Source organism: Abrus precatorius, unplaced genomic scaffold (assembly GCF_003935025.1).
Source record: "Abrus precatorius isolate BTA unplaced genomic scaffold, Abrus_2018 Scaffold2, whole genome shotgun sequence".
Lineage (NCBI taxonomy): Eukaryota > Viridiplantae > Streptophyta > Magnoliopsida > Fabales > Fabaceae > Abrus > Abrus precatorius.
Genome location: NW_020874362.1, coordinates 12514196 through 12540244, shown reverse-complemented (window position 1 = coordinate 12540244; position 26049 = coordinate 12514196). Strand labels below are relative to the sequence as shown.

General features: G+C 28.7%; 1 protein-coding gene and 1 pseudogene across 1 annotated transcript; both read left to right on the top strand.

The window, feature by feature from the left end:
* The first annotated feature begins 8990 nt into the window (after positions 1-8990).
* On the top strand, positions 8991-11212 carry LOC113858706 (GDSL esterase/lipase At5g14450-like). Its single transcript, XM_027491442.1, has 5 exons — positions 8991-9243; positions 9838-10044; positions 10125-10297; positions 10587-10866; positions 10943-11212. Exons 1-5 carry the CDS (start codon positions 9000-9002, stop codon positions 11194-11196), a joined length of 1158 nt encoding a protein of 385 aa, XP_027347243.1. The 5' UTR covers positions 8991-8999; the 3' UTR covers positions 11197-11212.
* Positions 11213-18720: 7508 nt separating this feature from the next.
* LOC113859479 lies at positions 18721-24803 on the top strand (annotated as a pseudogene).
* The last annotated feature ends 1246 nt before the right edge of the window (positions 24804-26049 follow it).

Sequence of the window (26049 nt, the reverse complement as noted above, 5' to 3'; positions counted from 1 at the left end):
AATAACTTTATAGACGTTGATGTCCATACTCATAACAATGCAGTAGATGAGTTGAGCTCTCCTTAAAAGGAAGGTGGTATCATGCAATATAGGGCTCAATGAGCTAATAATGAATTGAAACTAAGCACGCGAGATGTGTAACAGATCACTAACCAATAAACTTCTTGGCCAGCATTGCCTAGCGGTCCTCATTTTGTCCCTAGTTTATACAAGACTCTAATGATTGCTTCATAGTCGGGAATTTGTTCCAATGACAGAGTGTAGTTGTACTTCTCAGGTTCAATGGCAGTTTTAGGTATCTTCAAGACTTGGTTGATGACCCCAGGAGTAAAAGTGACTTTGGTGTTTCGCACCATGGTGTGATAAAGAGATAAGTTGCTAGTAGCATGGAGGATCAAACTTGGCATTGGTATAAAATTCACGAAACAAAGTTTGGAGCCCTTTCCTTGTCAATCCACAGAAGAACTCATAGTTCCTAGTCTAAATAGTGAGGTGTACTGGTTCATATTCACCTTCATTCAGCTTGAAGGCTCTGTCCTTAACAATCCTTCTCAGTTTGATATTAGAATTGTGATGCTACTCATAGAAGGAGTTATGGAATGGACCTGTACTCATTGTCTCATGGCTTCCAGAGTTAGAAAGGTTTACTCTGGGCCTTTTGGTGCGATTAGCTGTTGTCTTTTTTCTCATCTATTATGAAACTAAAAATCATTATTTTGAAAAACAGGAAAATGGTAAGAGGGAGAGTTTACACTGAGAAACAATATGAAATTAATAACACTAGAGAAAAAAGCATCTCAAATAGAGAAATCTTTGATAATGAATTGAAACCAAATACGCAGGATGGGTAATAGGTCACTAACCAATAAGCTTCTTAGGTCAACACTGCTTAAGGGTTGCCATTTTGTCCCTGGTTTACACAAAACTTTGACGATTGCTTCATAGTCCAAAATTTATTCCAATAGTAGCGTGTAGATGTCCTTCTCAGGTTCAATGATAGTACTAGGTATTTTCAAGACTTAGTTGGATAAATAACTATGAGTTCCAATACTGCCCTACTGTAACAAAAGAGATAAATACAATTAAAGAAAAAAAAAATGTTAAGCAATTAACCCAATTCTTAAGTCTTTTAACTCATTCTTCATATTCTCTTTGAGTTAGGGGATAACCAAAATCCAAAATGTCTGAGGCTTGACTCTTTACAACCTTATGCAAAGTCCTCTTGATTTATGACATTACTGCATAGGTAGCTATGAATTAGAACATTACCAAGCCTATGGTAAAGAGTTTAGCTAAAGCAATCAGGAGAGTAAACACAAGTCTATACACTTGAGCATTAGAGTGAAGCATTTGTTCTGGAAAGGGAGTTTAATTCATGTGTATAAAATAATGGTCAAGCTACCTATGAACAGTTGAGTAATTGTTGCAAGAATGGATAAAAGAAGTTGTGTTAAGTTTTTTATTACAGCCATGTGTTTATAAAGAAAAAAAAATTGGTTGAGGACAAACAATAATTTTAAGCTTGGGGTTGTGATGAGTTATTAACTCATAAAAAATTCTGACATTTTTGAATGGTTTTATTGAATAATCAAGTTATTTTGGTGTAATTTAATTGAAAAATTCAATGGAAAGATTTAATTTCCAAAATTGCATTGGATAGATCAATTACTAATGTGTTACAATTATTTTTGAAGGTTTTAGAAGAGTAATTGTCTTTAGATCCAGCGGGCAAATGTTGGAAATCTGTAGAGCCTTTTTGTGGGGACACGCATTTTCGATTGTGACAATATATATAAAAACAGAATTTTCTACTAAAAAAAAAAGACATTGTTTCATCTTTCATTTTTCAAACATAGATTTTTAAGTTTTTTTTATATCTTTTATGTTTGGATGTTTTTTTGTTTTTTTTTCACTATTTCTTCTTTATAAGGTTTTGACGAGAAATTAAGTTATATCCCTTCCTTTTCCTTATCTTTATTGGAATAATAATTTCCTATAGTTTACGTTTCTGTAATTTAAATTCAGTTAAATATGAGTTTCATTTTGTAATTAAGTTCATCTTCTCCTTTTTAATTTCTGCAATATTTTGCTAATTGTATTGGGGTTGAGAAAAAATTAATTTAATTATTAACCCATTAAAATAAATTGAACATGAAATATAACTCACTTGCAACTCTTTTCTAATGCATTTAATGTCATACTCAGCGTTTGTCTGTATTTTAGTATTCAAAGTTGATGAAAAGAACTTTGTAATTGGAAAATTGTAATTAATTTTAAAAATAAATTAAATAACTCATTAAAGATTATCTAAAAATAAGAATCTCTAATAATGTGGTCACTTTAATTTTTAAACTTAATATTTACTTTCTCTTTGTTACCTAAAGAATTAGGAATTTAGAGTTGTTTAGAACCAATTAATCAAGGAAGGTGCTTGAAAAACCTGACCATTAGATTAGTTTGTCTCCTGAGTTATATACATTCTGCAATTTATTGTTACTTGCAATGAATTTTTTGCAATCCAATTTTACTCTTCATGTTATTGTGAAATTGGTAATTAAATAATTAATCTTAATAGATGATAAAATTAAATTATAATTATAAACAATTTGATATACTTGCCAATTTTGTTTATCACGTGTAAACTGAAGTGAATTTGAATCAATAGTTGTATTGGTGTTCATCAATTTTGTATCCGTTGTTAGGCCAATTATTTTGAGGCTCGTTGAAAAAGTTTATAGACATCTTATGAAAGTAGTTAAATTTAGGTTATAACTAATAAAAGTAAATTTATGGAATAAGTTATTATTTAAGGAGTTTATTTGAATAAACTCTTATTTAAGCTGTGTACCTAAATCCATCTTTTTATCAATTTTAAACTTCACCAAGAAGTGCCAAGATAATGATTATCAACCTTCGTGAGCTAGAGATAACTGTAGTTATTATATGATGCATCATTCTCCGATGTCACAATCTGAAGTGCTGGTGGTGTCATGCAATTCAATTGTTAGATAGTGGAAGTGGTAGCATGTCAGAAAGACTCGCCTTTCATTGAGAAGCAAAGTTCGACAGCAAAGTTTCCTTATAATTACAATTACAACTAGTCAAATTGCAATGTCGTATGGTAGCAGTCTATGTAGTCTCCAGTCTCCACCATGTTGCCATCCATTTGTCCCATTTCCCAGGTATAAGAGGATTACCAATTTTGATCTCCTTACATCTTGTTCATACATCTCCATATATAATACGAAAATAATAAAATGTTATAGAATTTATTGCTTCATTCATGTTAAATGCTATATTTTTTTATGTTATATTTGCTTTTAGATATATGTTAAAAAATTTGTTATTTATTTTATCATATAATTCATTACATTGTTTATCTTCCATCTCTTTCTCTCTATTTTATATATCATCTCCTTTCACCTTGTTTACACCCGTATTTTAACTGACCAATAATGATATTTACATAGTATTTTTGTCTTTATAATATTCACATTACATCTTTTAATTTTGTTTTATCTTCCCATCTCAAATTAGGTATACAACAATGAGTGTAGTTTTGGACAAGCAACAGTGTGTATGCATAACATTTTCGTTAACTGACCCTATATATGGTTCATTTCATGACTCCAAATGAAAATTGAAATTCCGTAAAAGTGAATGGGTTACCAACTCCAGGGGGAAATTGGGTGATTTCTCTATATAATAAGTGTGTTGTAGCTTTCCTGGGCATGATGTCGTAGCTGTTCTTTGTTTATGCTGAATGAGAGAATGCTCTTTATTGCAAAGAACAAAGTGAGTTAGTTGCCAACATTAGCAATAATTTATATTGGATTATAAATTATCTAAGAAAAATCTAGCGAGTCACATTACTTAAAATCCTCTTTCCTTATAACTCGATTTGGTATTGTACGTTACAGGTTTATGTTTCTTTCAAAATAATTAACTAATATACGGATATCTATGTTGTATGTATAGCTTGCATTGCAAGTAATAATGACTTTGTATGACATTATTTGCAACATACACTCCACTTTTGGTGACGTTTTAAAGAAGATCGGATTCAACTCTTCTTTTCACTGTCTCCCTTTTTTCTTTTTTGTTATACTGTGTCACATTCTTTGTTAGGTGTATTCTGATGGTTATATTCAGTGGCACTCCTTTCCATCTTCTTTTTATTTTTTTGTTATAATTTCTCCCAATAAACATATTTAGATATTTTTTATAGATTTATTATCATCTGGATAGAATTGTCCAGTTCAGCTGAGTTCTTTTATTATTTTGATAAATATAAATTTTAAAACAAATATATCAAAATTAAATAATTTAATTGTCCGAATTGAAAATATGAAATTAATTTTGAATCTTAAACTAATCGATGCTCAAACCTCTGATACAGTATAAAAAATTAATAAAACTCACGTTTGGTAATCATAATATATATATATATATATATATATAAGTAATTAATAATTTTAAAGTTTCTATAATAATTTAAGTAATTATTATTTTTTGTGTCATTAATTAATTATTTAATAATTTGTACATGATTTTTTAAATATTTATAAATTATGAGTAATTTATTATAGTCAGAGAAATGTTACATGTTTAAATATTCATAAGTATTTATATTATTATAGGCATCTTGTCCAGAGTTTTCATTTAAGTTAAAATCAAATAATTTATGATTTGTAAGATATATTTTAATTTATAAAGTAAAATACACAGATTAATTTTACTTTAAAAAATATTCATGTTATCTTTTTTAATATTTATTGAAAATTTTATTTAAATTAGATAATAATTATATATATATACTGAAACAATACTCCTTACCATCTTGGTTATCCACCGAGAGCGGAGAGGCAACTTAACATGTGATTGCATCTTATAGACCAAACTGAATCCCCAAAAAGGTGGGTCAAAATTTAAAGCTGTGAAAATACGTTACCTGCTGCATTTGAATTGACTTTCAATGGAGCAATGTAAGACACATGCTCCAAATAAAGACACATAATGCTGAGAATAACTTGGAAAACAAGAAGTTGCAGCAACCACCTCAGCGATGAAGAATATGATATGATGACAGAGAGTGATTGAAGCAAAGGAAGAAACCTCTCTACCTCTGAGTCTGAGGAGAAGTTCTAATGTTTCTTCTTTTCAGCCACGTGAATTGGACCATTCATACACATGCAGAGGTCCCAAAGGGATTCAAATTGGCTTAGCAGTCAAGAAACCCATGCTTTCTCCCCTCCTCTTTACCATACATCACAACACTTCCCCTACCCAATTGCTTCAGCTGCTTCTTCAAAACGTGTTCAATTCAAACGAGTTTAAAACACCATTTCACAATCACTTACAGTAGAGGTAAATAACACAAATCAACACGTACATTAAGAGTTAGAAAAACTATTCACAAAAATATCCTAGCTAGAGGAATCCTTAGTTCTAAAATTATATAATCCTCCCCCTCTAGAACATATATCCTAAATAACAAAGTTAGAGAAGAGGAAGGGAACTTGGTTCTTCAAACAAGGTGCTCTAGTTGTAACCTTTTAAAATAGCATTCAAAATAACATGAAAAATGAAAGGAATCTAGGCCAAAAATGAAATAGGAGAAGGACAGAACTCACCTATTCCTTAGAGAGAAAATATCTTACACAAATGAATAAAATCTTATGTTTTAAATTTTATAATAAATTTTGAAGTCATAACTTTTTCTTTCCTTCTAGACCATTATTATGTCATAAATTAAGTGCTTATACCATAAATTCTATTTTAGATTTAGGGTATGTTCGAGAATATAGTTTAGCTAAACACTTATTTAATGAGTTTTCATTAGAATTAAGAACATATGAAGTTATTGGTACCGAATGTTTTAATGATAATATAACATTTAAATATAGATGAAGTTAACATGTACTGGTCCCTAACAAATTAAGAGTATGTTTGTGGATGAAGTATTAAACAATGTTAAGAAGAGTAAAGAAAGTTTTTTTAGCACCACATTTTACACTAGAATACCATATGTTGCACTATCTAAAGATTAATTAATTGTCTATAGAAAATCATCGGTTCGATAATTAGAAAGACTATCCAAAGAGTGTTTGAAGATCGTTTGAAGAATTCACTTTTTGCAAATATATTTGATTAATTGTTTACTCTTCAATAGTTGTGCTCATACTTGTTAACATCAACCTATAACATTACTTAAGCAAGGACACAAAAATACAGAATCTTTTTTTAACATGAAAGAATTATCTATTAATGTCATAAAAAAAAGATCTTAAAAAGAAATTTGTTTGTACATATCAATAGGCTTATGCATTAAATGAAACTCAGAACGATAACATTTGAATCTCAATGTTCAAATGCAGTATGACTGTATATATACATGAGGTTGAAACATAAATTAAGATAGACAATGAGAATAATAAATGAGTGAATGCTTTAATCCTTTTATCAAAACTTAACTTAGTCATCTTCTAAATACTAAACACTTTGTTAAAATTAAAGTTTTTACCTTTGATTATCTTCATGCTTAAAAAACCTTGAGATAGCACTAAACTTCTCTTATATTTTGGGAAAGTGATACGTAGAGAAACTTAAGGGGAATACTTGAGTCTGAGCCTGGAGAAGCTAAGGGAACAAACAATTCTTAGGTTTGATCTTAGAGAGGTTAGATGAGTAAAAAATAATTGAAACGTTGTATCAACTTTAAAAGGAGTTCAACAATAATAAAAGATCCTGTTATGAGTGATAGGTACTAGATGTAGCCTTAGTTTTGTAAGTGAACTGATATAAATCACTAGTGTTGATCTTCTCTTTCCTCTCTATTTTTTTAAAGGATTTTGTTAATTTTAATCCTTAAGACTATGATAAGCAGTTAATAATAATAAAATTTTATAAAAAAAAATATTTATTATATTTTTATAATTTCAATATAATAATTATGTATTTTTTTATAATTTTTTTTTATTTGTGAATATTTAACTCAGTGTTAACAAAACTTTTTGTTTTAAATACTAACGTACGGTTTGTTAGAATGATAGTTTTGATTTTCACGAAGCAAAGTGTTAGAAATTTTGATAAGACAATCATCTTTTACACCTAGCCCATCATTGCTTAAGTATAGTTCTATTTTGAAGTTTGCCAAATGTTTAAAAATAAAAAAAACTCAATCCAATTCCCTTCCTTGAGTCTTTTTTACATTTTCTTCTATTTTACTCTTTTTACATTAGAACTTATGTTATAAATATGACCATGAAACTTTTAAAATAAGTTGGAAAGACTTTACTCTGATAAGCTATACTAAGAATTTTATTAAAATATACTGAAAAGATTTTACAAAAGTAATAAGCTATTTTTATTATAAGCCCTTTCAAAACAATCCTTCACAATTTAGTTTGGATTTTCTTTAACTATTTGAAATATTCTTTCAGCCCAAACCATTATTCTCTAGTCTAAAAGACCAAACATCTAAACAAATGGTTAGCGTAAAATTAAGTTTTACAAATTATGCATAAATTTATATTTATAATAGTTATAAAAAAAAAAAGAGGTGTTATAATGTCCTTAATACTAGTATGGTTGAGCATAAACCTCTATTAAAGTTAAAACGAACGATATGGCATCCAATTATGCTATGCTAAATTGCTTAAGTAATTATAACATAATTGTAGAAAAATAATTAAATTATGACATAGAAGTATGTAACATTAAAAGCACCACATTATAACATAGATTCATTTTAAAATAAATTTAAAAATAATACAAAATATCTTTTGAATTTAACTTATAGTAAAATGAGGGGTTGCCAAGTTCAAAGTTGCACTACAAGTGGATTATAAATTTATTTACAAACAAAATTGAGTCCTAGTATAGTAGCTCTTTAAATTAAAAGATATTTCGAAAATATTTAACTTCTGTGATGTTATTTTATTTGATATCAAATTTGAATTTGTGTTGTAGCATCTCTAAAGCATTTAATGATCAAGTGGGGAAAAGTAATCTTGTGTCATCTTTGTCTTAAATGTATGATAAATAAATAGAAAAATTACATAACAGATGAATGAGCTTAAATAATGAGTAGATGAAAGTGATCATGTTTCATATATCTTATCGTGTGTTTAGATGAAAAACTTTAAAGTGAAGAATTAAAATTTTGTCTGTTAAAATAATTTGATTAAGTGTTCGATTTTACAGAATTAAAAATAAACTAAATTTTTCTCGTACTCCAAGAAATTCTACTCCAAATTCAACGTCAACTCCATCATCACAAACTGCTGCTTGGAAAGCATCTTTATCGACACGTGCTTTGCTCTTTCCTATTTTAATTTCTTTATACCATCTTTCCTATTGGAAACCATCTTTATACCATTTTAACTTCTTTATCCAAACAAATCCTTAATGCCTCATTCGTACATTCATTCTCAACAATGTTTTAAAAAAATATTTATACATAAAACTTTAAATTTTGTTTGCTTTATTCCAAAATACAAAAATATATTCTTTCAATTTCAAAATTAAAATAACAAAATATACAAATTAATTTTTTTGAGAGAAATACGTTTTCAAAAGTAATTAAATTTCATACAATCAATTAAAAAATAATATTTTAAAATTAAAGTCATAAATTGGTGTATTTTCTGTAAACATAAATAATTGTCAAATCTAAAGCTAATTTAGAAACTTAAGATTAATAATTTTTTTCTAATGTTTCTTTGATAAATTTTAGCTAGCATTCTTTATTATTTTCAGATTGGAAGCCAATTACATGTTTCCACTTTACATTAGCCATCCGTCGCGAGCCCCAAAAAGAAAGGTAAAACATCAAAATAACACCATATTTGGATACCCTTTCTTGTATTCCACGTGACTTGTAGCCGATGGGTACGCATATATTTACAATTGATATAAGTATCGAAACGACAACTAATCAATATAAATAACCAAACCCTCTTTGCACACACTCGAGTTTCATCTTCAGTGCAATCAGAATGGGGTACCATACACAGTTTCTTGCAGTAATCTTATTCCTTTGGTTCCTAAGCATGAGAGCAGAGGAAATGAAATCCTCAAAGAGTTGTGATTTTCCAGCAATATTCAACTTTGGTGATTCCAATTCAGACACTGGTTGCATGGCCGCAGCATTTTATCCAGAGGTTTCGCCTTATGGTCACACTTTCTTCCATGAGCCTGTTGGTAGAGCTTCCGATGGTCGCCTTATCATAGATTTCATTGGTACATCGTTTTTTCTTCTTTGTTTTTCATTTCTGTGCTTTGTCGCACAACACAAACATCCAACATCCTCCTTTTCTCTTTTCTTTGTTATTATCTTCTTCTGTCACACAACAACACAAGCTTTGTTTTTCTTTTAGTTTTTCATTTTTTTAAACTATATTTTAAAACAATTTTAAAAATTTGTTCTGCAATGATTGAATTCCACTATTAGAGTTGTCATTGAGCTTACACTCACGTCTAATCTACCTACATGAATAAAGCCGGGATTCGATGTCAACGGATCCTATCGTGAAAATTTTATTGCATCCCTCTCTATGTCGACAAAAAGAAAATATATTATCTTATTTATTTAATGAAGATTGTTATCACGAGTCTTAAATATATTAATGAAAAGCTTATAAATAAATAAAAATGTTTATACTATTCAACAGGTAAGAACAATGAAACAAATCCAAAATTATCTTGTGATATGTGAAAATTTGAACAAATTTGTTTAATGTGTATTTAAGGAACACACAACGAAAAAAATTATATTTATTAAAAATTGTAAAATGTGGTAAAATTGAATCTATTAATCACATTTAACATATGCAGCCAAGCACCTGGGTTTCCCATACTTGAGTGCATACATAAACTCAATCGGGACAAGTTATAGGGAAGGTGCAAACTTTGCTGCAGGATCATCAACTATTATGCGGCAAAACAGAACCGTCTTTGAAGGTGGCACTCCTTTCACTCTTGAAATCCAGATCCAACAATTTAACCAGTTTAAGGCACGCACCCGAAAGTTCTTCCACCAAGGTTCTTCCAAGATCTACTCAACATTAGGTTTATTTTTGTGTGATTTTATGGTCTCTTAAATTCATGTGTGCCGTTTTCAGGAAAGAAAAATTCCTACAGAAGACACTTTCCTAGGCCAGAGGACTTTGCCAAGGCTATCTACACATTTGATATTGGGCAAAATGATATTGCTGCTGCTATTAACAAGGTGGGCATGGAAGATTCTCATGTAGCGATCTCCGGCATTGTGGAATATTTTGCAAACCAAGTTCAAGTAAGCCATGTCAAAGCAACCATAGTTTGTGTTTGTTTTTATAATTTATTGTGGCAATCACTATCTTTCTTTAAATGTTAATATCAGTTTTAAGATTGATTTTCAGTAATTAAAATAATTATTTTATTGAAAATATTTACTACCTTAAAAAATTAATAAGTTTTTAGAAGAGTATTTTTTGTTACTTAAAATAAATTTTAAAGACTGATATTATTATAATGATTATTATTATTATTATTAAGGAGTGGGTGGATTGCATCCACTAAAAATTTAAAAACACCCATTTCAGAGTTTATATGGACTAGGAGGAAGGACATTCTGGATACATAACACAGGTCCCATTGGCTGCTTGCCAGTGGCCATGCCCATGCACAATGCCAAAAACCAAACTAATGTGACTCTTGATCAAAACGGCTGTGTCAATTACCAGAACGACATGGCCAAAGAGTTTAATAAAAAGCTCATGAAGATCGTGGTCAAACTCAGGGCACAGTTACCTGATGCCTCCATAATCTATGTGGACATGTTCTCTGCTAAGTATGAGCTCATCAGTAATGCTAATAAAGAAGGTAATCTGAAGTTAATTAACCAGTTTTACTATCAATATTTGCAAATAATAGAAAATTATGTTATATTGAATTGCAGGATTTGTGGAGGCATCTAATATCTGTTGTGGGTACCATGAGGATGGTTACCACGTGTATTGTGGGAACAAAGCAATGATTAACGGTAAAGAGATAGTTCCTGGGTCGTGTGAAGATCCTTCCAAGTACATTAGTTGGGATGGCGTGCACTACACTGAGGCAGCAAATAGATGGATTGCCAATCGCATACTCAATGGTTCATTTTCAGATCCACCACTTCCCATTACGCACTCGTGCCGCCCCACAACTCGTTAGCATATAACGCCTCTTCCATATCTTATATACAATTCAAATTGTTTGATCGCAATTTAGTTATTCAGTTTTTGTAACCTGTGTGATTAAAGATATATGACAACAATTTATATTAATTGATAGAACTTTTAAATTCTTTTAAGAGTCTTTAATAAAATTATTAATTTATGTTTAAGAGTATGTAACGTGTGTGATTAACTAGTCATTTATGTATAGATGGTGATTATGCTCAAGACAAATAACAGAAAAATTATACACAATTTTAAAGTAAATATCAAATAAAAATATACGTAATTATTATTTAAAAGGTATACAAAATGTTTAATACCTTCCTTATTTATTAATTATAATAATTTATAAGAATTAAAGGTGAAGAATTTAGAGTTATTATGCACAATAATTTTTTAAAATTAAAAGTTATATGATATATAATACATTAATAATTGTTACCTAACATGTGGATTAACTAGTAAAAAATATAGTTATTATGATAAATACTTGAAGGAAGAATTGTTATCCTCAATTATCATGTCATGTAAAAATAAGATTGATTTTGGTAAATGATACATGTAGTCTAAATTAAAAAAATAATACATTGATGATAATAAAAAAATATATAATATTTAATAAAATATTATTATTTATTAAATTTTTATTGTATTGTCACTATGTTTAAAAGGTCAAGTTACAACGCTTTCGTATTAGGGGTGGTAAAATAGGCTTGTTCTAACGGACTGGCCCGTCCAACCCACCAAAATTGACAAGCCAAGCTGAATAATATGAATCTACCAGCTTTTAGCCTACTAAAATGCAGGTTAATGGCGAGTTGAGGCAAGCTAGCCCGTCGCGTCTAAATTTTATTTTTAAAGAAATAAAAAAATTAAATTTTAATAAAATATTTTTATTAATATAAAATTATTTTTAAAAATATTTTTTATTATTTATTGTAATTTTTTTATTTTATAATTTTTAGTGAGTTATTCCATTAATTCAATAGTCTATTAACTTTTTTTTTTAGTTTTTGGTGGGCTAGTCCGTTAGCTTACCAGCCCAATTTACAAGGATACGAAATTATTTTTCCAAATTTTTACAAAAGCCACATTCTAAAAGACTGTTCAATAATTATCACCATATTAATTTAAAATATTTTAGTATCAAATTAAAAAGTCAATTAAAGTACTTAAATAATTTAAAATAACTTAGTTACTCATTCTTTTTTTTTTTTTTTCAAATGTTGTAGTTCATCTTTTTAATGATAGAACTTAAATAATAAAGAGTTTAACCTAAACTTTTATCAAAACCATCTTAAATAATTCTTTTAGGCTATGTTATTGAACTATCAAAACTATAGTCATTTTTCTTTCTCCACATGCATAGTATAACACAAGACGGTAAAAAATGGGATGCTCACTTGGTTGTAATAAATAAGATAATATTTTCAAAGGTGAATGAATGTTCAAAATAAGTGGTAAAAGATCTTAAATTAGTTTTGAACTTGTCTCCTGCAATTCACCGAATATCAAAATTTCCCTACTCATCCACTCCTAACAAAGAAATACTATTTTTGATGCACCAATAAGTCGTCATATATATTATTGTGCTGTCAAAACTACTATGTAGTAACAATGTTGATATCTTGAAAAGTAATTGTTCAAAAATATATTTTATTTTAATTAGACATTGTATTGTTAGTGATTTTGTCACTTCGACAATTTGTAAGACAAATAGAAATATAAGTTTAAAAACTTGACATTTTGAAAATAAATCTAACAACCACACAAACCCAAAGCCTAAAGCTTGAACACATGCAACTTTGTTGAATTAGTAAAGAAATCAAGAAAGAAATAATATAGGATTTTTAAGTCTAAGACAATTAACAAAAATTCAACTGCAAGGATGTAAATAATTACTTCTTAGATGCCCTTGTTTGGTAAGTGCAAAATATTAGGGTTGACTCAACTATATGATGATGTATCACGCAACTTAACCTTTATTTTGTTAGTAACTCACCAACATTACGCTAGAAATGAGATAAAAGAGCGATTCCATTTTAAATTAGAGAACATTTAGAACTGCTCTATAATCTTGCACTATGCAATATGTTACATTTAGGAGAGCAATTAAACAAATCGTTCTCAAATATTAAGATTAGGGAACGGTTCTGCATTAAACCGCTCTCCAATGTATGGGTGTAAGATTGGAGAGCGGTTCCACGTGGAACCGCTCTATAAAGTATGAATGTAAACCGCGAATATAAAATTTAAAATTTATTTCATTGTGAGTTTTCTATAGCAACCTAAAATTAATTTATTGTTACATTTAAATTTTAATTTATAAGTCTGACATTTAAAATTTTTCATTTTTATCACAAATTAAAATCGAATCTTGAATGTTAAGCAAACAGTCCACGTCTACACGAACCAAAACACAAGTAAACAAAGAAAAAGAGAACAAATTAGTAAGATAATTCACCGTTAATCAGAGAGAAAATGAAAGAAAGAGAGAATGAATGATTTACCATTAATAAAGAGAAAAAGAAAGAAAGAGAGAACTGTGAAAAAGGTACCTATAAATGTGAATAAAAATCAATTTATTAATGTTGAGAAGATAAAGAAAGCATAGAAGACAAAGAGAACTTACAAACGTGAAAGAGACCAAAGACATCAACTTTGTTAATGCATAAAAGATGAAAAGAACTTATAAAGGTAAAAGAGACCAGCTTTGTTAACAAGACGAAGAGATTCATGAGTTGAGCGTTGAGCGTGTTTCATTTAAAGACTTTAGAGAGCGGTTCTTTGTTAATCTCTCTCCAAAAATGACTCTAGAGAGCAGTTCTTTATTAACCACTCTTAGAAGTATAGATCTAAGAGCAGTTCAACATTAATCGCTTTTAAAGAGCGGTTAACAAAGAACCGCTCTCAGAAGTATAGATCTGAGAGCAGTTAGTGTTAAACCGCTCTCTAAATGTATTATTACAAAACAGTTTTTACTAGCCACTATCTAAGTTAGCGCTTCAAAAGCTTATTTCAGGCATAGTGCAAACAACCAATAGATAAAGAAAAGACACTAAAGTAGACATGAGAATTCATGCTTCATAATTCATTTTATCTTAAATATTTACCTATTAAAAATATCACTAAGATGTAATGATAAATGCAAATTAATATTGTAATTACCTTTCAGTTACTCAAAAAGAAAAAGACATAGAAACATTATTTTAGCTTTATGTTGTGATTCATCTTAAAAGAATTGAATCATGAAGACAATTTTTGAAGTCTAAGTATACAATAAAATAAATGGATTATCATGACTTTTTCTATATGTCTTCTTTAGAATTACATAATTACCTACGTATGGATAATAAGCTATCACTTATATATGTTGCTTACAATTAAACTCAAAAAATAAAAATATGTTGATTTACTTATTACTAATCTAAAAATTCCAACAAGAGACTTAATTCCTTTTTCATATGCGTGTGTATATACTCAGTCATGTCAATAGTTTTCCTAAACTTGTGAAAATACATTATTGTGGGCTAAGCTTTTCTCCGATGTATATAGATGTAAAGTTATTGCATCCTTAAGCTCAAATTAAAATTCATAAGTCAAAACTATATTTACATATTAAAAAAATTATAAATGTATAAAAGTGGAAAGTAATGATAAAAATGTTTATACCACAATTTTACTAGCTTCTTGGTTCATTGAATTTCCATTTTTCACCAATAGACTAGCCAATCATGTTTAGTTTTATTGGTAAGAAATTTTTATTTTTTAAGCCATCAGTTTAAACACATTTTATTGGGCCCTTTTTCTTCATGCTAATTGAATATGTTTTTTAAGTATAAATTTGAATATATTATGGCAGAATTATGATATTATATTTTTCTACCATACTACATAATGACATTAATTAGTAACCATCATATGATAGTGAAGGAGTTTGACGAGTTTATGCAATCTCCTAGTTTGTTAAAGACTCTTGTCATAAAGCTTTATTTAATTACTTAGCCTTGAGACCTTACACTTCTTGAACAACACATATTTTGTTATTCTTGTTCATCAAGGAAATATTTCATTGAGTCACTAGGCAATAAAATCTTACCTTTATTGCTTATCATGTTGTTCCTTCTACTGCCTAATAAATTAGTGAAATATGTCTTTAGATAATATAACAAAATCATCTTAGATATTGCATGAGCATAAATAAAATTAAGGAATTTAAAACAAAAGTTTGCACAACAAATCACAAGTACATTCATGCAAATTTTGATGTTTCATTCAACTAAAAACATAAAGCAAGTAATTTAAGGAGAAATAAAGAGAAAAATTCATATATCATTTTAAAACACTTTGCTTTTTACTTGACCTATTGTATCAATTGTTGTATTGGGTATATCATTCTTAAACCAATTGACATTTTCATTCTACATTAATGTAATTCTCTCTCTCTCTCTCTCTCTCTCTCTCTCTCTCTCTCTCTCTCTCTCTCTCTCTCTCTCTCTTTCAATACTTCATAGTAAGTGAAATTTTCTACTTTGAACTTAATAAATGATGTAATCATAACTTTATAATTTTTTCGTTTAAAGCCATTTATCATATAAGCAAAAAAGAAAAACTTTTAAGCAACAACATTAGGCTCTATAGATAACAATTTAATATCTTCACTGACTACTAAACTTTTTACATATACTTCAAATTATTTATGAAAAATAATATATTAATATTTTTTATTTTATTTTATGTTTAACCGTAATAAGTATGACTAAAAAGAAACTTGTCATATTTTATGTATAAAATAAATAAATATAAGAACATAAAAAAAACTTTTGTGTGATAAAATAGTCTCAAATAAAGGTTAAGAAAATATTTTCATATTTGTCTTACTTGATATATCACTTAGAAATATCATAACTAACACAACGACCAGCTTGCTCACACCCAAGATGTTCTAAACTTATCATCATACTATCTCCTATTGAACCATCTAAATTCTTTGGTAAGTTATTAAATTTTATTTAAATATCATCATTTAAATATCTAGATCAAAATATGAAATATTCATATGTTATATGTTATGTATCTTTCTACAATAGAACCCGTTTCATGTATAACTCTTTAAATTTAAAAAAGGAATTTACCTTCGTAAAAATATAAAACTTAAAAGAATAAAAGTTTTTAAAAAAGTATATGCATTTAATAAGTGCACTGCCTCTCTCTCAATTAGATACATCTAACAATAATATATTGATTGAGCAATTCTAACATCATAAGCCAGATTTATAGATAAAATAGGCCGTTAAAAGAATTTTTTTTAATTCACATAAAATCCAATTTCTTCTTCCTTTACTTTTAATCTCCTAAAACGTCAAAAATTAGACAATAACAACAATAATAATAATAATAAAAATAACGATTTTATTCATTTACGTAAATTTTTTTTGTTCATTGTAAGTTTAGATTATGAAAATATTTGTCTCCACCACGTCTAAAAGTGATGAAATCGGGATTACGTATCCCCTATTATCAGAGTGCTTGTTCTAAAATTTAACTTTTTCCATTTGATGTGTAGAAAGGAAGGTGAACCAGGTGAGCTTAAATTAGTGAATATAATTTAATTAAATAATTGCAATTAAAGTCAATTAATGGAGAATATGAATATAAATAAATAAATGAGAGTGACAAAAGCCTAAGTCAAATCTATACTAAATGCAATTAAAATTGACATAAAAAAGGAGCCAATCATATCAAAATAAATTTTATATTTTATATAAGGTAAACACTCAAATCGTTCTTTTAAAGAAACGCTTGCATCAAGTTGGTGCTTTATAGTACAACATGAAAATCAATTTAAAAGCTGGCACCCAAAAAGAAAAAGAAAATAGTTTAAAAGCTAAACGGGTGTCCACATATATATGGTAACTGATAGACATCTGATTGAAACATTCATGAATCAAACAAATATTCAAAATATTTACCACCGTGTATTTGGAGGATTGCTTTTAAGTATTTACCCTTTTATACCATTTTAAAATTTTGATTTGCATGAGTGCCATTAGTACAAAAAATAATTTTTATAACAGAATTTTATATCAATTTTTTGTGAAATAAGGTAGAAAAAGATATAGTAGCATTTTTGAAATTTTTACAAACTTTTCTACATCAGGTGTCAAAAGAACCGATGTCAAAAGTACTTTCTATATCGATTGTAAAAACAGCTGATGTAAAAAATAATGCAGTGACATTTTTGAAATTTATGCGAACTTTTCTACATTAGTTGTTATTACAACTGATGTAAAATGTACATTCTACATCAGTTATTTCTGATAACCGATATAGAATCAGTTTAAATTTCAAATTTTTAAATACGCGTCAGCCAAATAGCATAAATTGGAAACTCAAGATTTTTCTTAAGTTTCTGAAACTTCTGTTCTATTAGCTAGGTGGACAATGAACATGCAAAAGTTTTCCAGATACATCAATTATTTTAATTTTTTTTATTTTTTTGTTGTTTTAAGTTTTGTTGTTTCTTCTTCCTTATTAAACAATTTGATGAACATTGCATTTTCTTTATATTTCATATTCAAGCAAAGATGAAAAATAATGAAACGCGATGAATACAATAAACACAACAAACACGATGAACACAATCAATACGATAAACACGACGAACATGAAAAACACGATGAACATGAAGAACACAACGAACACCATAAACACTGACGTTTATGAATTTTAATTTAACTTCAAAAATTATATTGATAATATTGAAGCGAACATTAAAACTTTCAAAGAAGAGAAATACTGACGTCATTGACGAAGATGAACATTAAGAACATTTTTTACATCGTTTATTATAAACAACTGACGTAGAAAGTGACACTTTTTATATTAATTTTTAACAATCGATATAAAAAGTCATGAACTTTCTACATCGTCTATATCTACATCAAATACGGAACTGATGTAAAAGGCTTTTTCTAACCGATGTAAAAAAAAAAAATTCACTAGTGGCATCAAATTTAACTTAATTTATTTTATAATTTGAAAAAATTACTATTATAATTTGAAAAAAAAAATTACTATAGCATTAATAAACACAAATTAAATTATTTTAAATAAATTAAAGACCATCATAACGAAACTAAAATTGTTTAAGAATCCACACTATTTTTTTTCCTTATAGTTATCACTGCCTATATCCAATCATGAACGAAAAGAATCATATATAAATCAAAATTTTTTTTATCAAATTCAAAATATGTATGGCTATAGTGCTTGAATTTAAATTAACATTGTCCCAAATCTTTAAGACAAATTAGAAGTTTACTCTACTAACTGCTATGCTATTCTCCTCAATTGTATGAAACGATACATAAAGTTTTGCATCAAAGATTTGGTTATGCTATCAACGCAGGTACGTGACATCTAGCCAACCGCTAATATTTTGACACCGTTATAATAGGTATGCTCAAAGCTATATAACAATAACATAGTAGTTGCCAACATACTGCGTGGTGCCAAAATGGAACCCCTCAGAGAGGTTTTTGCTGCTATGATTTTACTCTCACATTTTGTGGGTATGCTAGCTTCGGAAATCAAAGCCTCAGAACCTTGTGATTTTCGAGCAATATTCAACTTTGGTGACTCTAATTCAGATACTGGGTGCATGTCAGCAGCATTTTACCCTGCGGGTTTGCCATATGGTGAGACTTTTTTCCATGAGCCTGCTGGGAGAGCTTCTGATGGCCGTCTCATCATAGATTTTATTGGTACATTTTTTCATTGAATGTATATAATAAGAAGTTGCAGTGTTTCCTAACAAGAAATTAAAGTAACAGATTAAGAATGACTTGCATATATGCAGCAAAGCAGCTTGATTTGCCATATTTAAGGGCATACATTGACTCAGTTGGATCAAGTTATAGGAACGGTGCAAACTTCGCAGCAGCAGCATCTACCATTAGGCGGCAAAATAGAACATTCTTTGATGGTGGCAGCCCCTTCTCTCTTGAAATCCAGGTTGCCCAGTTTATCCAATTTAAGACACGCACAGCCAAGTTCTACAAGCAAGGTTGTTTTCTAAATGTCTCTGTCTCTCTCTTTATGTAAAATAAGAATATTATCTTCATTTAAAAGTGAGAGGGTGATAAATATTATTTATAAAAATTAAATAACTATTTCATCAAGATAAATAAAAAGTAGTTATGTTACATAAATATTTGTAAAATAACTAAATAATTAAATTAGTGAATTATATATTAAATACTCAAAAGAAAAGTTTGGCTATCATAGTAATTTTTAAATATAATTGTTTCTAATGGAAGATACCTGTAGTTTAAACAAAATATAATTAATAACTTATATATTAAATGAATAAATATATTTATTCATGTAAGTATTAGATAAAGGACTAATTAATACAAATTTCACAATAAATAAGAATATAAAAATAATTTAATAATTAATGTATTTTAAAATAAGTTTTTATTTTTTATAATTAAGACAAATAGTATTACTAATTATTTCTTATGTAAAATAATTAGAAATAGTACTAATTATTAAGTCTTATGTGAATAATTAAAGTTAAAATACCATAATTGTGTGACTTTTTTACTCTATTGACTTTTATGCAAAAATAGTCTTTTTACTTAAGGGATGATTAAAAAATGACTGACAGGAATAAATCTTTGCCTTTGAATCAAAATGAATAGTCAGGCATAAAAGAAAGAAAGCTTAACAGCATAATAAAAATGAACAGAAAAATAATATAATTTATATACTAAAGATGAACTCCACTTACCTTTCCTGCATACTGAATAGGTAACGTGTGTATATGAAACTCTCTTCAAGTTACGGTGACTAAATAATAAATACTTGGTGGTGATTTACAGGACAGGGAAATTCCTTCCCGAGCCCAGAGGACTTTGCAAAGGGTATCTACACAATTGACATTGGGCAAAATGACATTGCTGCTGCTCTTCAAAGAATGGATCAGGAAGATTCTGAAGCAGCAATCTCAGACATGGTGGACCAATTAGCAAACCAAGTTACAGTAAGTAATAGAAACTAGTAGCTACAATTGTGTCTTTTTTGTTCTCTTCTATGATCCACTATGACAAAGTACTAACTAAATAGAAACACCCATGTCAGTATTTATACAGTGAAGGAGCAAGGACATTCTGGATACATAACACAAGCCCCATTGGTTGCTTGCCAGTGTCCATGCCCCTGCACATTGCCTATAATTACACTCCAGCGCCAGGATATCTTGATCAAAACGGCTGTGTCGTACATCAAAACGACATGGCCAAAGCCTTCAATAAAAAGCTCAATGATACTGTTGTCAAACTAAGGGCACTGTTCCTTGATGCCTCACTTGTATATGTTGACATGTTCTCAGCTAAGTATGAGCTAATCAGTAATGCTAAAAAAGAAGGTAACCCTCTTTGTCATGCCAAATTTTATTGCTGATGAGTACTCTACAAAAGGATTTACATAATTATATTCAATTAATCAGAATCAAATTACCTGTCCTCAGTTATATAAGGGCTTATGTGATAAATATTTATCATTTCTTCAATTTATTTTTACAAAGTTTACTTAAATTTAAAAATACTCCAGCAATGCACAAGCAACTCAGTAATTTCTGTGAATTGTTATCTTCACTTGCAGGATTTGTGGACCCATCTAAAATATGTTGTGGGTATCATGAGGGTGGTAATCGCTTGTACTGTGGGAATTACAAGGCAAAGATTAATAATGGAACAGAAATATTTGCTGGTGCATGCGAAGATCCTTCTTCATATATCAGCTGGGATGGGGTGCACTATACTGAGGCAGCAAATAGTTGGATTGCCAATCGTATTCTCAATGGATCATTCTCAGATCCACCCATTCCCATTACACATTCATGCTCGTTAGTGTAGATCACAGCTTAAGACATGATGAGGCAAAAGGAAAATGTCATTGCCAGGGGATTATTTATTTCATTTGTTATTTCTCGAATATATTTATAATTAAATATATTCAAGAAATTAAATGTTTGTTTTTCTTATCTATGATTTGAGAAATTAAATAAAAAAGGGTGCTTTTAAAAATAATGTATATTATTATTATTATTATTATTATTATTCGTCGTAAATAGTTTAATCTGAAAAAAAATTTACTTTATGACCAATAAATACTCCTTTTACCCACACAAACCAGAAAAATGAACGAGCCAAAGTGCAATTTTAATTCGTTTCCTATTATGTTATACTTACATTTTTTATGCTTTCTTTTATTTATAAAAAAAGAGAAAAAGATATAATTTGTTTGATTGTAATATAAGGGCCCAGAGAAATAAATATTGAAAGAGTAGGAAGAATTATTAGAAATACATTATTTAATGTAGCTTTGTTAATAGAATTTTTGTCCACTTTAGTTAATTTTTGTAGAAGTATTTACAAGAGAAAAATATTAATATAAAAATAAATAAAATTTCTCTCTTTATGTTTTTCTATTTTTTATACACTGTCTTATTTAACTTTTTTAAAACTCAAGATAAGTTATAAGTTATTTCTAACTTATAAAAAAATTATTTATTTTTATATTAAATTTTTTAAAAATTTCTCTAGTAATTTATCTAAAGCAGGCCTTTATATAAGATGAACCTTGTCCAAGGCTCCTTTTATGGACCATTGACATTTCCACCGTAAGATATATTTATATAAAAATCAATAGTTGATTGATAAATAAATATAGTTTACCAATTTAAATTAATAAAGTTTGTGTAAGTTTTTGAAATTGCTAAAATATCATTGTTCATCAACAATAGTGATTAAAGCAGCGTGTGTAACTTGGAGGAAATATCTGTTATTTTTGTTTATTTGTTTACAAATGTAAACAATATCGAGTATATTTGTGTTATTTTTATAACAATTGGGTTAGACTGTCAATAGGTCTTCTTTAATTTTTTATATGAGCTTGTAATGTACAAGAATATCATGTTATGCAGAATTCAAAGAGAAATGCAATAAAATATTTTTAATATTCTAGCCAAAAAAATTAATATTTTGTAAATATAAGAAACAAACATATAAATAAGATAAATATTTTTTAAAAAAACAATTAAAAAAAAGTGATTAGAATTGGATTCTCTTCTATTTGTTTCTCCTATATTGAAAGTTATCTTATCTACTTACTATTGATGCAATGAAGGTTAAGTTATTTAAGTTTGAGTTAGCCAATTTCTTGCATAAAAACTCCTATATAATAAACTAAAATTCCCTAATTCTTTAAGTTAGCCTAATTAACACATACATCATAGTTCAAGAACATGGAAAAACTTCAGAGTCATTAAGTGAAACCTTAACATCACAACAATTACGATGAATTACTTAGATCTAACTCAACAACTAGTTTTCCAATTACAAAATCAAGTTTAATATCATTCTAAAGTTGGTCAAACAAAAGAAAGTATTAAGAATAGAGAAACCAACTCAATTGCACAAGAAAAAAATAAATAATAAGAAAATAAATTATTACTAATAATATAAGAGATTTAAATAGAAGTTCATCTCATCCTAATCTAAAAGAAGTTAGTTACATATATGTACAATGAACAACATAGAAACAAGAAGAAAAGAAATAAGAAAAGTCTATGGGAAAATGAAAAGACACAAAGAAATCTTCCAAATTCCTATGAGAGAAAAGAAAAATGAGAAAAATATGAAACAAGAAAAAGTCATAAGCTAAAACTCAAAAAATAATGAACTAATTTAGAAAATGTCTCTCATGACATATATTTATAAATTTTGGAGTTGTGTTAGGAGTTGGGACATTACTCTTAGCATTGGAACGCTTAGAAGACAGTGCATTGCAATTTTTACATGATCGAAATGTTGGAATGTTCATGGATGGGCATTGGAATACTCACATTTTTGCACCAACTTGGTTTTTCTAAAGTTGAGATTGGAACACTCAACTCTAAATTTTTAGCTTCCAATTTCAAGCTTCATTTCCATGTTAATCGGTCCTATAGATAATAAAAATGCATATGTACAAGGAACAACAAAAAAATAAAAAGAAAAAAACTCGTTAGAAAATTTTGAAATGCATAAAGAAGTCTTCCAAATTCTTTAAGAGAAAAGAAAAATGAAAGAAAATTAAATAGAGAAAATGTCATAAGCTTGCATGGAGCTAATGTTAGAGTGCTTGGAAGTTTTTACAAAGAAATTATCCAAGTTTAGGAGAATTGGAACAACTAACTCAAATTTTGCAGCAACTTAATTTTCTAATATTGGGCATTAGTAAAACATTATTTTCTCCTTTAAAAAATAATGTTAGGCTTTGAAAAAAAAAGATAAATATTATACTCAAAATTAACTAAACAAAGGAATAATGACATGTTAACTTTATTTGCCTCTCATTAATTGAGGAAAAATTATTTCTCTATCCTACTTGTCAATAGCATGCTATATCTTACATCATGGGATATTTTTCATGTCATATGTGTCATGCTCGCAGGTGGAATAGGAAAAACTCGCGTGTTATTGCACGATAAAAGCTCGCGCTTTTAAAGTACCTCCATGTGTTTTTGGTTCCACTTATTTTGTCCATGATCTCACTCCAAATCTTGATAAATTATCTACTTGTGTTGTTAAGTGTATCTTTTTGGATTATTCTCGAGTGTAGAAAGGATATAGGTGTTATTCGCCATCAATTGATCGCTTCTATATGTCAACTAATGTCACCTTTTTTTTTTTAAGATACACCATATTTCACCACATTAGTCTCTCCAAACTAAGTTTCCTAAGTTATTCCTATTACTTATTATATTTTTTGTATCATTGACCTTTTAATCTTTGATGTGCCAGAGACTCTTGCTATTTCTACTCTTTTTTTACTTACTATTCATTGTCCTTTTACTACCTTCTAGCGTTGATCTAGTCTTGCTCCATTAGAGGAAGTAGTTGTCAAAGATTCAAACGATTCATCTCTTGTGTCAGTCGCTCTGCCTACTCCAAATCCATCTGAGACACCTACTTATTTTCCAATAACCCTTCAAAAAGGTGCACTTTTAATTCAAAATCCTTATCTCATCTATATTAGTTTCCTAGATTCTTCCTATTCCTTACTATATTCCTCTTGTCACTAGCCCTTCAATCTCTAATGTGCTAGAGACTTCTACTATTCCTTGTCCTTTTACAAACTTCTAGTGTTGATCTCGTCTTGCTTCATTAGAGGAAGTAGTTGTCGAAGATTTAGACAATTCATCTCCAGTGTCAATTGCTATGCTTACTCTAAATCCATTTAAGACACATGTTGATTTGCCAATAGCCTTTGAAAAGGTACACATTCAACTCAATATCCTTATCTTATCTATAATTTCTTGAGTTATCATCATTTGTCCTCTTCCCATTATGTCTTTATGTATGTCATTTCCTTGTTACTATTTCTACAACAGTCTAGAAGAAACTTTTCCATCCAAGGTGGCAACAAACTACAATTGACAAGATGCAGGCCTTAAAATCTAACCAAACTTGGATACTTGTTCCCTCTCCTCTTGGAAAATCTATAGTTGGCTATCGTTGGGTGTTTGCTATCAAGGTGAACCCCAAATAGATAGATTGATTGACTAAAAGCCTGATTGGTAGCTAAAGGATGCACACAAATTTTTGGGCTTGATTATGGTGACACCTTTTCACCTGTTGCAAAGATGACCTTAGTGCGCCTCTTCTTATCCATGGTTGCTATACGTTGTTGGCCCCTCTATCAACTAGATATAAAAAAATGTGGTGATCTAGCAGCAGAGATTTATACAAAGCAACCTCTTGATTTTGTTGCTTCAAGAATTTGTTTGCAAGTTAGGTAAGGCTTTATATGGCCTTAAGCAAAGTCTTCAAACATGGTTTGGCAGATTTAGATAAGTTTTTCAATAGTTTGAAATGACTTATAGTGAGGTAGATCATTCTTTGTTTTATAAACACTCTTCTCCTAATTAGTGCATTATCTTGTTGTCTATGTAGATGACATTGTTATCATAGGCAATGATCATAATGGTATCACCTAACTCAAGCAAGATTTACTTTAACATTTCTAAACCAAGGACTGAGTTGATTGCGATATTTCCTTGTCTCAAGTCATTACATTGTAAAATTCTTCTATAGAAATTCAATCTCAATTAATGTTGTGAGGTCTAAAAGATTCAAGTTTATGGTTGAAGCAATTAGAAATTATGGTCTACATCTAAAGCCACCAAGCTATTATGAAATGAGAACTCCTTTGTTGAAAAAGAAGTTGAAACTGACAAAGGAGTTGATGAAACCTTTGGAGGTAGAACAAATAAACTTTGGTTGTTCTATTATGTCACTCAGATGGACAAATAGGAAGAATAGGATATTAATTAATTTCTTGGTAAATTACTCAAGTGACACAATGTAAAAAGTGTCGATATTTCTTTACTTGTGAAAACTAGGAAAAAATTGTTTGAGCTATTAAATTCTTTTGTAGATGAGATTGGATAGGAAAACATTGTCCAAGCAGAGTGATTGACAATAGTAGTAACTATGTCATAGTTGGTAAGAACCTATATAAACATACAGTAATTTGAGTTAAACTTAAAGAATGACAAAAGGTTGAGAATAAAGCTCATTCTAAATAATAAGATACTTCAGAAAATATATATTCTATGACAATATGTCTTGCTAATGAATCTTTTGATAAAAGGGATTAGTTCTTGGCAATGAAGGATAGTCTAAAATAAAACTTTAAAATAAACTAAATATTTTGATACCATAAATTGAGGTAGGAAAAAGAGTTTCATTAATCATAAATTATTTGAATTAAAATTATTAAATATTTTACTATT

Coding starts and splice junctions, on each gene's coding strand:
- LOC113858706 (XM_027491442.1), top strand. CDS start 9,000: ATGGGGTACCATACACAGTTTCTTGCAGTAATCTTATTCCTTTGGTTC. Junction 9,244..9,837: donor CCTTATCATAGATTTCATTG/GTACATCGTTTT, acceptor TAACATATGCAG/CCAAGCACCTGGGTTTCCCA. Junction 10,298..10,586: donor ATTTTGCAAACCAAGTTCAA/GTAAGCCATGTC, acceptor CACCCATTTCAG/AGTTTATATGGACTAGGAGG.